The 12,847-nt window shown below is 37.6% G+C and overlaps 1 protein-coding gene across 24 annotated transcripts in view; it reads left to right on the top strand.

The window, feature by feature from the left end:
- Window positions 1-8,101, top strand: part of LOC127146612 (cyclic nucleotide-gated ion channel 1-like) — a 45,443-nt gene extending 37,342 nt beyond the window's left edge. For 5 of the 24 annotated variants that reach the window (XR_007818049.1, XR_007818050.1, XR_007818043.1 and 2 more), the window contains 2 exons: window positions 5,607-5,751; window positions 6,033-8,101. Coding sequence is in view for 6 of the 24 variants with exons in the window: in XM_051080775.1 (XP_050936732.1) it covers window positions 182-449 (268 nt within the window). In the remaining 18 variants the exon portion in view is untranslated. The other 19 variants (XR_007818054.1, XR_007818048.1, XR_007818047.1 and 16 more) reach the window with 14 other exon arrangements.
- The last annotated feature ends 4,746 nt before the right edge of the window (window positions 8,102-12,847 follow it).

Below are 12,847 nucleotides of genomic sequence, written 5' to 3'. Positions count from 1 at the left end.
ATTTAGGAAGTATTGCAGTTAAATGGTTGTTGGGTTGTCAACTATACTATTTTTTATCTGTTTTCTGTGTGCGGTTGAAATTCTTCTGATGTCCCCCATCTCCTGTGATTCTTTTCTTCAAAATCAAATAGTAGAAGTATCTGTTGGTTCATTTGTTCCACTTGCTTTGTCCCCTGTCCAGGAGTAAACCTTCGTATATTGGAGAAACATGCTCACTGAGAACATTGAGATCAATTTCAACAAGCTTTACTACTAGTTTTGATAGGCTTACGAGTTTTGGAAACATAAGATTTGATCGAGAAGTTAGGAGTAAAGGTTTGGGATATCTTAAATGTTTGGGTGATAGGAACCCGGTATTTCTTCATTTGTGGAATGAAATACTTGTCATGTTGTGTGTGATTGCTACCTTGTTGGATCCTTTGTTCTGTTACACCTTGTTGGTTGATTAAGGCAAAAGATGTGTTGGATTTGACAACAAGATGAGAATAGTAGTTGTAATTGTTAGCTCAATCATAGACTTCCTCTACATAATTCTTATAGTCTGTCATTTTCATTTTAGATATTCCAAATTTTATAATGCAAAACTTGATGAAGCCGATGATGGTGTTTGCACAAGAGCTTGGAGATTCTTTTTATCTTACTTCACAATTGACGTTCTTTCAGTTCTTCCACTCCCCCAGGTATGAAACTTCAGCCTTTTGCTGGCTTAGATTCTATCAATCTTATTGTCAAATTTGTCCATTCCATTTGTAACCAAGGATTCATTTGTAGGACAAGAAAGATAATCATCATTTAGAATATATATGTGAGAGTGCACACACAAAAACAACTAATTATTCAAGCAGAAACATAAAAGCATAATTTACGGAGCATACTGTCCTAAGTTAAGTTTGTGCTATAACAAGATATCCACTCTTGATGTTAAAACACAAAGTCGTATTGTCTAATCCCTTTAGTAATCTACAAGAACTCCAAAGAAATAAGCTCTGGGTCATTATCAATTTTGTTTTCCATCCTAAAATATTCAATTATTCTCCTCTTTGGGAAATTATTGGAGGATGACCATGATTGAGATCTCAAATCTTTACACCAACAGCTGTTTGAATGTCTTTTCTATCTTTTCTTTCTTCTTACCTGGGAGGGGTTAAAAATTTTCATTTCTTGTGCATTATTAGCCATGCAGGGTTTACAGAAAGATTTGAACTTTTCATTTGTGGTCGTGAGCTGGCCAATGCATTTTTCGAATTGATCGATCGTATTTATCAGGTAAGAGGTGATTATATCAATCATTAATGTTAGAAGGGTGCACAGATGATGAAACTTTTTAGCCAATTTCATGGCATTTGAAAGAGAGAAAGTACATTAGTATTGAACTCAAGTTAAACTGGATAGTCTATCACCTTTTGGAAGATAACTTTCCTGTACTTTGTTCCATCTTGTATAGACCCTTTCAGTCGAAAGGTTACCAAAGGAATCGTTTTTGTTATGTGTTATGTGCTTAACTCCATAACAATGTGCGTCCAAGCTCTACATGAGCATTCTATTCTTCTTGCTTGGTATACTTGTGCATTATTGGTTTATGTGCCATGTCAAGAAATAATAGTTTCTATTGGAACGTTTTAGTGTTCCGGTTCCATGATAATTGGAATGGTTGTAATGATCTTTTTCTTTTAAAACAAACAAAATTGGCACAGAGGATGATTAGAAGACCAGATCAGGCAACACAATGAGAAGCATGGCTCAGCTGTTTCTTATGTATCTCGTTTCTTATGTAATGACTCTTTGGACTTCAATTGCCAAAAAGATGAGGATGATTCTTATGAAGTGACACTTGATGATGATTTTCTTCCTGCTTTGGAATATGGAATGCCACCAGCTTCTGGACTGGTATGCTTGTCTTTTCTGTCTGTCCACTTTTATGCATCTCGTTTCGGATGGGATCCTTAATGCACCGCTAGTGAAACTCTAGATCATTCCATTCTTTTGACATAATAAAATCACAGAAAAAGTAGATTAGAGAGTGGCCAATGAAAGTATCTTGAATAGATATTTCATAGCTGCTATGAAGTTTTTCCACATGCAAACATTTAAAAACCAGCTGCTGAAGTCTCCCATGTGAAAGCAACTAAGCAAGTAGTCTAAAATTTTGAAGTGCATACAAATTAACGAATCTGGGATGATATTTGATCTATAATTAAATTGTGGAACGTATGATGGATGTTTCGTTGTACTTGGATGTTTAGTATCCCTTTTCCTCGCTGTAATAGATGGAAGAATTTAACTTTCAAGGAATTGGAATTGATAGATTATATGTAGACCCCAAGATCGTAGCCTTTTTATTTATTTAGGGTGATGGTATTATTCTGATGCATGTGAAAAATACTCGTGTGTAGGCGGTGGTTTTAGTTCTCATTCCAAGCTTAAGAGGATATGGATTTAGATACCCATCAATTGATGATTTGTGGGGTATGTGGGAAAAGAACTAGGGGTTAAATAATTTGCAAAAGACCAATGTAAGCATCCAATAAGTGGATAGGTCCTATATGTTAGCCCCTTAGGCATAGTTGAGGATGTTCTTATTAAGGCAGGAGGACTTATTTTTCTCGCTGATTTTAACATCCTAGATATCCATAAATTTTTAGTTTAACCTCTTTAATAAAATTTGATAGAAAATCTTGTTTTCTTTTTGTAGGAATAAAGGAAAAAATGGAGTCTAATCGAATTTGGAACCTTTGCAAGCAAGGGGAAGTTTTCTGTTCCCTATCTCTTTTTTCGATCCTTACAATCTTGCTTAAAATGCTTTGAAGACAAATTAAAGTTTTAAGTGGGGGGTAGGGTTGTAGCTTTGCATGTTCTATGTCCTTTGGGAAATTTTCATTTTGCCAGAAATGTTCAAATTTTAAACTTTTTCAATGTCTTTATTCTTAAAATAAATACCATGTCTAATTTGCTTTCTAGTTTAGACAAGCATGTCTGCCTAACCCTTGAGCATGGAGCTCGGGTTTGTGATTGTGTTTGTCATTTGAATATCTTAAATATGTTGAAAATGCATTCTTTGATAGCATAGAAATGCGTAGAAGACATGCTATTCATTTTCTAAATATTGTAAATACTGTACATACTTAATAATATGTGTTGAAAACATGTGCTGTTGAAAACATGGCCTAACCAAAACCAGATCTGCCTAGCCCTTAGAGTCCAGCCGGTTACGTCAAGTAGAATGCGTTGAGCTCCCTCAGTATCAGAGCTTGTGTGGGGAACTCTTCACTTTTGGCCTAACCAAAACCAGACCTTCCTAGCCTTTAAAACCCAACCGGTTAGGTGAAGTAGAATGCGTTGAGCTCCCTCAGTATCAGAGCTTGTGTGGGGAACTCTTCACTTTTCGCCTAACCAAAACCAGACCTGCCTAGCCCTTAGAGTCCAGCCAGTTAGGTCAAGTAGAATGCGTTGAGCTCCCTCAGTATCAGAGCTTGTGTGGGGAACTCTTCACTTTTGGCCTAACCAAAACCAGACCTGCCTAGCCCTTAGAGTCCAGCCGGTTAGGTCAAGTAGAATGCGTTGAGCTCCCTCAGTATCAGAGCTTGTGTGGGGAACTCTTCACTTTTGGCCTAACCAAAACCAGACCTGCCTAGCCCTTACAGTCGAGCCGGTTAGGTCAAGTAGAATGCGTTGAGCTCCCTCAGTATCAGAGCTTGTGTGGGGAACTCTTCACTTTTCGCCTAACCAAAACCAGACCTACCTAGCCCTTAAAGTCCAGCCGGTTAGGTCAAGTAGAATGCGTTGAGCTCCCTCAGTATCAGAGCTTGTGTGGGGAACTCTTCACTTTTGGCCTAACCAAAACCAGACCTTTCTAGCCTTTAAAACCCAACCAGTTAGGTGAAGTAGAATGCGTTGAGCTCCCTCAGTATCAGAGCTTGTGTGGGGAACTCTTCACTTTTCACCTAACCAAAACCAGACCTGCCTAGCCCTTAGAGTCCAGCCGGTTAGGTCAAGTAGAATGCGTTGAGCTCCCTCAGTATCAGAGCTTGTGTGGGGAACTCTTCACTTTTGGCCTAACCAAAACCAGACCTTCCTAGCCTTTAAAACCCAACCGGTTAGGTGAAGTAGAATGCGTTGAGCTCCCTCAGTATCAGAGCTTGTGTGGGGAACTCTTCACTTTTCGCCTAACCAAAACCAGACCTACCTAGCCCTTAAAGTCCAGCCGGTTAGGTCAAGTAGAATGCGTTGAGCTCCCTCAGTATCAGAGCTTGTGTGGGGAACTCTTCACTTTTGGCCTAACCAAAACCAGACCTTTCTAGCCTTTAAAACCCAACCAGTTAGGTGAAGTAGAATGCGTTGAGCTCCCTCAGTATCAGAGCTTGTGTGGGGAACTCTTCACTTTTCACCTAACCAAAACCAGACCTGCCTAGCCCTTAGAGTCCAGCCGGTTAGGTCAAGTAGAATGCGTTGAGCTCCCTCAGTATCAGAGCTTGTGTGGGGAACTCTTCACTTTTGGCCTAACCAAAACCAGACCTTCCTAGCCTTTAAAACCCAACCGGTTAGGTGAAGTAGAATGCGTTGAGCTCCCTCAGTATCAGAGCTTGTGTGGGGAACTCTTCACTTTTCGCCTAACCAAAACCAGACCTACCTAGCCCTTAAAGTCCAGCCGGTTAGGTCAAGTAGAATGCGTTGAGCTCCCTCAGTATCAGAGCTTGTGTGGGGAACTCTTCACTTTTGGCCTAACCAAAACCAGACCTACCTAGCACATAAAGTCCAGCCGGTTAGGTCAAGTAGAATGTGTTGAGCTCCCTCAGTATCAGAGCTTGTGTGGGGAACTCTTCACTTTTGGCCTAACCAAAACCAGACCTTTCTAGCCTTTAAAACCCAACCAGTTAGGTGAAGTAGAATGCGTTGAGCTCCCTCAGTATCAGAGCTTGTGTGGGGAACTCTTCACTTTTCACCTAACCAAAACCAGACCTGCCTAGCCCTTAGAGTCCAGCCGGTTAGGTCAAGTAGAATGCGTTGAGCTCCCTCAGTATCAGAGCTTGTGTGGGGAACTCTTCACTTTTGGCCTAACCAAAACCAGACCTTCCTAGCCTTTAAAACCCAACCGGTTAGGTGAAGTAGAATGCGTTGAGCTCCCTCAGTATCAGAGCTTGTGTGGGGAACTCTTCACTTTTCGCCTAACCAAAACCAGACTTGCCTAGCCCTTAGAGTCCAGCCGGTTAGGTCAAGTAGAATGCGTTGAGCTCCCTCAGTATCAGAGCTTGTGTGGGGAACTCTTCACTTTTGGCCTAACCAAAACCAGACCTGCCTAGCCCTTAGATTCCAGCCAGTTAGGTCAAGTAGAATGCGTTGAGCTCCCTCAGTATCAGAGCTTGTGTGGGGAACTCTTCACTCTTGGCCTAACCAAAACCAGACCTACCCATCCCTTAGAGTCCAACCGGTTAGGTCAAGTAGACACATACATATATGAGTCTAAATTCATACATATATCAAGTAAACTCAATGTGAATATGTGATTCTAAATTCATTTAATTTCGCTTTCAAATTTTTAAGAATGAAGTGACTTAATTGAATTCAATTTTGGTCGTTTCAATCGCATGATTAAGTTTGATTTCTAAAAGATGTAGGCTGGAAAAGGAGGTGAGCTAACATTGAATAGAAGAACCATAACAAGAGGGGCACTGGATTCATTGAGAAATGGGCGAGAGATTCCATGGCTCCCATTTCTTTAACTTTTGCAATCGATAGTAATGTCGATCTTGACAGGTAATGTTAATCTATTTAAGTTGAGAGGTTTGGAATACTTCATGAAAATTAAGGTTGATATAGTCTTTAATTTAATGTTGGTTTTGTAAAAAAAATTAAAGTCTGCTGAATTTGAGATTGGATATTGAAACAACTATCTTTTTTACTTGAAAATCTGAATGAAATTGCATTTCTCTTTTGTTTGAGTCGGATTCTGCTTTTGAATCTTGGAAACTTTTTTGATTCATGTTTCTGTAATGTTGAATGGGTATGAAACAAAGTTAGGGGTTGAAATCTTGCAGGAATGTTGGAATGAAGATTTAGGAATTAATTCCTCTTTCTTAGAAGAATCTAAATCTATACAAAGGTCTTCTTTTTTGTTTCCAATCATCTGAGGTAATCTTGTAGGTTCTTTAATTCTTGGTGGAAATTCTAGACTACCTGAGGTAATTTTTGCTTTCTTAATAGTTTTTGTTGCATGTTTTCATGCCATTCTTGAAAATCTTGAGGTTGTTCTTGATTGTTCCCATGTTTGGTTTAGGTTTGTTTTGAACACCTTTTAGGTTTGTTTGAGACTCAATTTGTTGCATCTACACACTTAATTGCTATTTTGGGACTTGAAGTGCTTTTTTTACAATGTTTGAATTTTTTTGGTAAGTTATGACTTACGAAATTATACTTGAGCATTGTTAGGCTATTTTTTAAGTTCGAATGGTACTTAGACATGTTGGTAGGTTATGAGTTATGAGTTACGAAATTATATTTGTTGGGTCATTTTGATAGTTCAAGTGATACTTAGACACGATTTGAACAAATTTTAGGTTTGTTTGAGACTCAGTTTGTTGCATCCACACACTTAATTGCCATTTTGGGTCTTGAAGTGCTTTTTTTACAATGTTTGAATTTTCTTGGTAGGTTATGAGTTACGAAATTATACTTGAGCATTGTTAGGCCATTTTTTAAGTTCGAATGGTACTTAGACATGTTTTGAACAGGTGTTAGGTTGTTTCGAACTAAGTTTGTTGCACATACAGACATGATTGCCATCGAAGGGCTTTTTCCACACTTTTTTGAACTTTTTGGCAAGTTATGAGTTACAAGCTTTTGCACTTAAGCGTCATTGGGTCGTTTGAAAGCTAAGACGTGTTTCGAATGCCTTTTTGGTCGGTTTGAATCTAAGTTTGTTGCACTTACACACTTGGCATTCTAGGTCTTGAAGTGCTTTTTTTCAATCTTTTTTGAACTTTTTGGTACGTTGTGAGTTACGAACTTACAGTTAAGATTTGTTAGATCGTTTTGAAAGTTCAAGTGATACTTGGACATGTTTTGAATGCGTTTTAGGTTGGTTTGACACTAAGTTTGTTGCACTCACACACACGGTTGCCACTTTGGGTCTTAAAGTGCTTTTTTCACACTTTTTGAACTTTCCGCTAGGTTGTGAGCTATGAACTTACACTTAAGATGTCTTAGGTGGTTTTTTAAGGTCCAAGTGATACGTAGACATGTTTTCAACACCTTTTAGGTTTGTTTTAAACTTAGTTTGTTGAACTTACGCACTTTGTTGCCATTTTGGGTCTTGAAAGGCTCTTTTCTCACTTTTTTTTAACTTTTTGCTAGGTTATGAGTAACGAACTTACACTTAAGCTTTGTTAGATCGTTTCTAAAATTCAAGTGATAATTAGACTCGTTTTGAACACTTTTAAGGTTGGTTTGAGGGTAAGTTTGTTGTACTTACACATTTGGTTGCCATTTCTTTTGTGGTCTTTGAAGTGCTTTTTTCACAGTTCTTGACTTTTTGGTACGTTGGGAGTTGTAAACTTACACTTAAACTTTGTGAGGTTGCTTTTAAGGGTCAAGTGATACGTAGGCTCGGTTGGAACACTTTTTAAGTTTGTTTGAGACTAAGTCTGTTGCACTTACATGCTTGGTCGGGTTGTGCCATTTTAGGTCCTCGGTGCTTTTTTCACTCTTTTTTGAACTTTTTAGTCGGTTATGAGTTGCGAATTTACACTCAAGCAATGTTCAGAGGTTTTAAACTCTTTTTATTTTGGTTTGGAACTAAGTTTGTTGAACTTGCACACTTGGCTGACATGTTGGGTGTTAGAGTGCTTTTATCGCACTTTTTGGAATTTTGGTCGGTTGTGATTTGCGAACTTATACTTAAGCATTGTTCGATCGTTTTGAAAGCTTACACACGTTTTGAACTCTTTTTAGGTTGGTCTGAAACAAAGTTTGTGGCACTAACACACTTGGTTGCCATTTTCGGTCTTGAAGTGCTTTTTCCACACTTTTTGAATTTTTTGGTAGGTTATGGTTTACGAAATTACACTTAAGTTTTGTTGGGTCATTTTGATAGTTCAAGTGATACTTAGACACGATTTGAACACCTTTAAGGTTTGTTTGAGACTCAGTTTGTTGCATCCACACACTTAATTGCCATTTTGGGTCTTGAAGTGCTTTTTTTACAATGTTTGAATTTTCTTGGTAGGTTATGAGTTACGAAATTATACTTGAGCATTGTTAGGCCATTTTTTAAGTTCGAATGGTACTTAGACATGTTTTGAACAGGTGTTAGGTTGTTTCGAACTAAGTTTGTTGCACATACAGACATGATTGCCATCGAAGGGCTTTTTCCACACTTTTTTGAACTTTTTGGCAAGTTATGAGTTACAAGCTTTTGCACTTAAGCGTCATTGGGTCGTTTGAAAGCTAAGACGTGTTTCGAATGCCTTTTTGGTCGGTTTGAATCTAAGTTTGTTGCACTTACACACTTGGCATTCTAGGTCTTGAAGTGCTTTTTTTCAATCTTTTTTGAACTTTTTGGTACGTTGTGAGTTACGAACTTACAGTTAAGATTTGTTAGATCGTTTTGAAAGTTCAAGTGATACTTGGACATGTTTTGAATGCGTTTTAGGTTGGTTTGACACTAAGTTTGTTGCACTCACACACACGGTTGCCACTTTGGGTCTTAAAGTGCTTTTTTCACACTTTTTGAACTTTCCGCTAGGTTGTGAGCTATGAACTTACACTTAAGATGTCTTAGGTCGTTTTTTAAGGTCCAAGTGATACGTAGACATGTTTTCAACACCTTTTAGGTTTGTTTTAAACTTAGTTTGTTGAACTTACGCACTTTGTTTTGGGTCTTGAAAGGCTCTTTTGTCACTTTTTTTTAACTTTTTGCTAGGTTATGAGTAACGAACTTACACTTAAGCTTTGTTAGATCGTTTCTAAAATTCAAGTGATAATTAGACTCGTTTTGAACACTTTTAAGGTTGGTTTGAGGGTAAGTTTGTTGTACTTACACATTTGGTTGCCATTTCTTTTGTGGTCTTTGAAGTGCTTTTTTCACAGTTCTTGACTTTTTGGTACGTTGGGAGTTGTAAACTTACACTTAAACTTTGTGAGGTTGCTTTTAAAGGTCAAGTGATACGTAGGCTCGGTTGGAACACTTTTTAAGTTTGTTTGAGACTAAGTCTGTTGCACTTACATGCTTGGTCGGGTTGTGCCATTTTAGGTCCTCGGTGCTTTTTTCACTCTTTTTTGAACTTTTTAGTCGGTTATGAGTTGCGAATTTACACTCAAGCAATGTTCAGAGGTTTTAAACTCTTTTTATTTTGGTTTGGAACTAAGTTTGTTGAACTTGCACACTTGGCTGACATGTTGGGTGTTAGAGTGCTTTTATCGCACTTTTTGGAATTTTGGTCGGTTGTGATTTGCGAACTTATACTTAAGCATTGTTCGATCGTTTTGAAAGCTTACACACGTTTTGAACTCTTTTTAGGTTGGTCTGAAACAAAGTTTGTGGCACTAACACACTTGGTTGCCATTTTCGGTCTTGAAGTGCTTTTTCCACACTTTTTGAATTTTTTGGTAGGTTATGGTTTACGAAATTACACTTAAGTTTTGTTGGGTCATTTTGATAGTTCAAGTGATACTTAGACACGATTTGAACACCTTTTAGGTTTGTTTGAGACTCGGTTTGTTGCATCCACACACTTAATTGCCATTTTGGGTCTTGAAGTGCTTTTTTTACAATGTTTGAATTTTCTTGGTAGGTTATGAGTTACGAAATTATACTTGAGCATTGTTAGGCCATTTTTTAAGTTCGAATGGTACTTAGACATGTTTTGAACAGGTGTTAGGTTGTTTCGAACTAAGTTTGTTGCACATACAGACATGATTGCCATCGAAGGGCTTTTTCCACACTTTTTTGAACTTTTTGGCAAGTTATGAGTTACAAGCTTTTGCACTTAAGCGTCATTGGGTCGTTTGAAAGCTAAGACGTGTTTCGAATGCCTTTTTGGTCGGTTTGAATCTAAGTTTGTTGCACTTACACACTTGGCATTCTAGGTCTTGAAGTGCTTTTTTTCAATCTTTTTTGAACTTTTTGGTACGTTGTGAGTTACGAACTTACAGTTAAGATTTGTTAGATCGTTTTGAAAGTTCAAGTGATACTTGGACATGTTTTGAATGCGTTTTAGGTTGGTTTGACACTAAGTTTGTTGCACTCACACACACGGTTGCCACTTTGGGTCTTAAAGTGCTTTTTTCACACTTTTTGAACTTTCCGCTAGGTTGTGAGCTATGAACTTACACTTAAGATGTCTTAGGTGGTTTTTTAAGGTCCAAGTGATACGTAGACATGTTTTCAACACCTTTTAGGTTTGTTTTAAACTTAGTTTGTTGAACTTACGCACTTTGTTGCCATTTTGGGTCTTGAAAGGCTCTTTTCTCACTTTTTTTTAACTTTTTGCTAGGTTATGAGTAACGAACTTACACTTAAGCTTTGTTAGATCGTTTCTAAAATTCAAGTGATAATTAGACTCGTTTTGAACACTTTTAAGGTTGGTTTGAGGGTAAGTTTGTTGTACTTACACATTTGGTTGCCATTTCTTTTGTGGTCTTTGAAGTGCTTTTTTCACAGTTCTTGACTTTTTGGTACGTTGGGAGTTGTAAACTTACACTTAAACTTTGTGAGGTTGCTTTTAAAGGTCAAGTGATACGTAGGCTCGGTTGGAACACTTTTTAAGTTTGTTTGAGACTAAGTCTGTTGCACTTACATGCTTGGTCGGGTTGTGCCATTTTAGGTCCTCGGTGCTTTTTTCACTCTTTTTTGAACTTTTTAGTCGGTTATGAGTTGCGAATTTACACTCAAGCAATGTTCAGAGGTTTTAAACTCTTTTTATTTTGGTTTGGAACTAAGTTTGTTGAACTTGCACACTTGGCTGACATGTTGGGTGTTAGAGTGCTTTTATCGCACTTTTTGGAATTTTGGTCGGTTGTGATTTGCGAACTTATACTTAAGCATTGTTCGATCGTTTTGAAAGCTTACACACGTTTTGAACTCTTTTTAGGTTGGTCTGAAACAAAGTTTGTGGCACTAACACACTTGGTTGCCATTTTCGGTCTTGAAGTGCTTTTTCCACACTTTTTGAATTTTTTGGTAGGTTATGGTTTACGAAATTACACTTAAGTTTTGTTGGGTCATTTTGATAGTTCAAGTGATACTTAGACACGATTTGAACACCTTTTAGGTTTGTTTGAGACTCAGTTTGTTGCATCCACACACTTAATTGCCATTTTGGGTCTTGAAGTGCTTTTTTTACAATGTTTGAATTTTCTTGGTAGGTTATGAGTTACGAAATTATACTTGAGCATTGTTAGGCCATTTTTTAAGTTCGAATGGTACTTAGACATGTTTTGAACAGGTGTTAGGTTGTTTCGAACTAAGTTTGTTGCACATACAGACATGATTGCCATCGAAGGGCTTTTTCCACACTTTTTTGAACTTTTTGGCAAGTTATGAGTTACAAGCTTTTGCACTTAAGCGTCATTGGGTCGTTTGAAAGCTAAGACGTGTTTCGAATGCCTTTTTGGTCGGTTTGAATCTAAGTTTGTTGCACTTACACACTTGGCATTCTAGGTCTTGAAGTGCTTTTTTTCAATCTTTTTTGAACTTTTTGGTACGTTGTGAGTTACGAACTTACAGTTAAGATTTGTTAGATCGTTTTGAAAGTTCAAGTGATACTTGGACATGTTTTGAATGCGTTTTAGGTTGGTTTGACACTAAGTTTGTTGCACTCACACACACGGTTGCCACTTTGGGTCTTAAAGTGCTTTTTTCACACTTTTTGAACTTTCCGCTAGGTTGTGAGCTATGAACTTACACTTAAGATGTCTTAGGTGGTTTTTTAAGGTCCAAGTGATACGTAGACATGTTTTCAACACCTTTTAGGTTTGTTTTAAACTTAGTTTGTTGAACTTACGCACTTTGTTGCCATTTTGGGTCTTGAAAGGCTCTTTTCTCACTTTTTTTTTAACTTTTTGCTAGGTTATGAGTAACGAACTTACACTTAAGCTTTGTTAGATCGTTTCTAAAATTCAAGTGATAATTAGACTCGTTTTGAACACTTTTAAGGTTGGTTTGAGGGTAAGTTTGTTGTACTTACACATTTGGTTGCCATTTCTTTTGTGGTCTTTGAAGTGCTTTTTTCACAGTTCTTGACTTTTTGGTACGTTGGGAGTTGTAAACTTACACTTAAACTTTGTGAGGTTGCTTTTAAGGGTCAAGTGATACGTAGGCTCGGTTGGAACACTTTTTAAGTTTGTTTGAGACTAAGTCTGTTGCACTTACATGCTTGGTCGGGTTGTGCCATTTTAGGTCCTCGGTGCTTTTTTCACTCTTTTTTGAACTTTTTAGTCGGTTATGAGTTGCGAATTTACACTCAAGCAATGTTCAGAGGTTTTAAACTCTTTTTATTTTTGTTTGGAACTAAGTTTGGTGAACTTGCACACTTGGCTGACATGTTGGGTGTTAGAGTGCTTTTATCGCACTTTTTGGAATTTTGGTCGGTTGTGATTTGCGAACTTATACTTAAGCATTGTTCGATCGTTTTGAAAGCTTACACACGTTTTGAACTCTTTTTAGGTTGGTCTGAAACAAAGTTTGTGGCACTAACACACTTGGTTGCCATTTTCGGTCTTGAAGTGCTTTTTCCACACTTTTTGAATTTTTTGGTAGGTTATGGTTTACGAAATTACACTTAAGTTTTGTTGGGTCATTTTGATAGTTCAAGTGATACTTAGACACGATTTGAACACCTTTTAGGTTTGTTTG

The sequence above is a fragment of the Cucumis melo genome, unplaced genomic scaffold (genome assembly GCF_025177605.1).
Source record: "Cucumis melo cultivar AY unplaced genomic scaffold, USDA_Cmelo_AY_1.0 utg000841l, whole genome shotgun sequence".
NCBI lineage: Eukaryota > Viridiplantae > Streptophyta > Magnoliopsida > Cucurbitales > Cucurbitaceae > Cucumis > Cucumis melo.
Note: the sequence above shows the minus strand (reverse complement) of the source record. Positions and strands in the feature narration are given on the sequence as shown.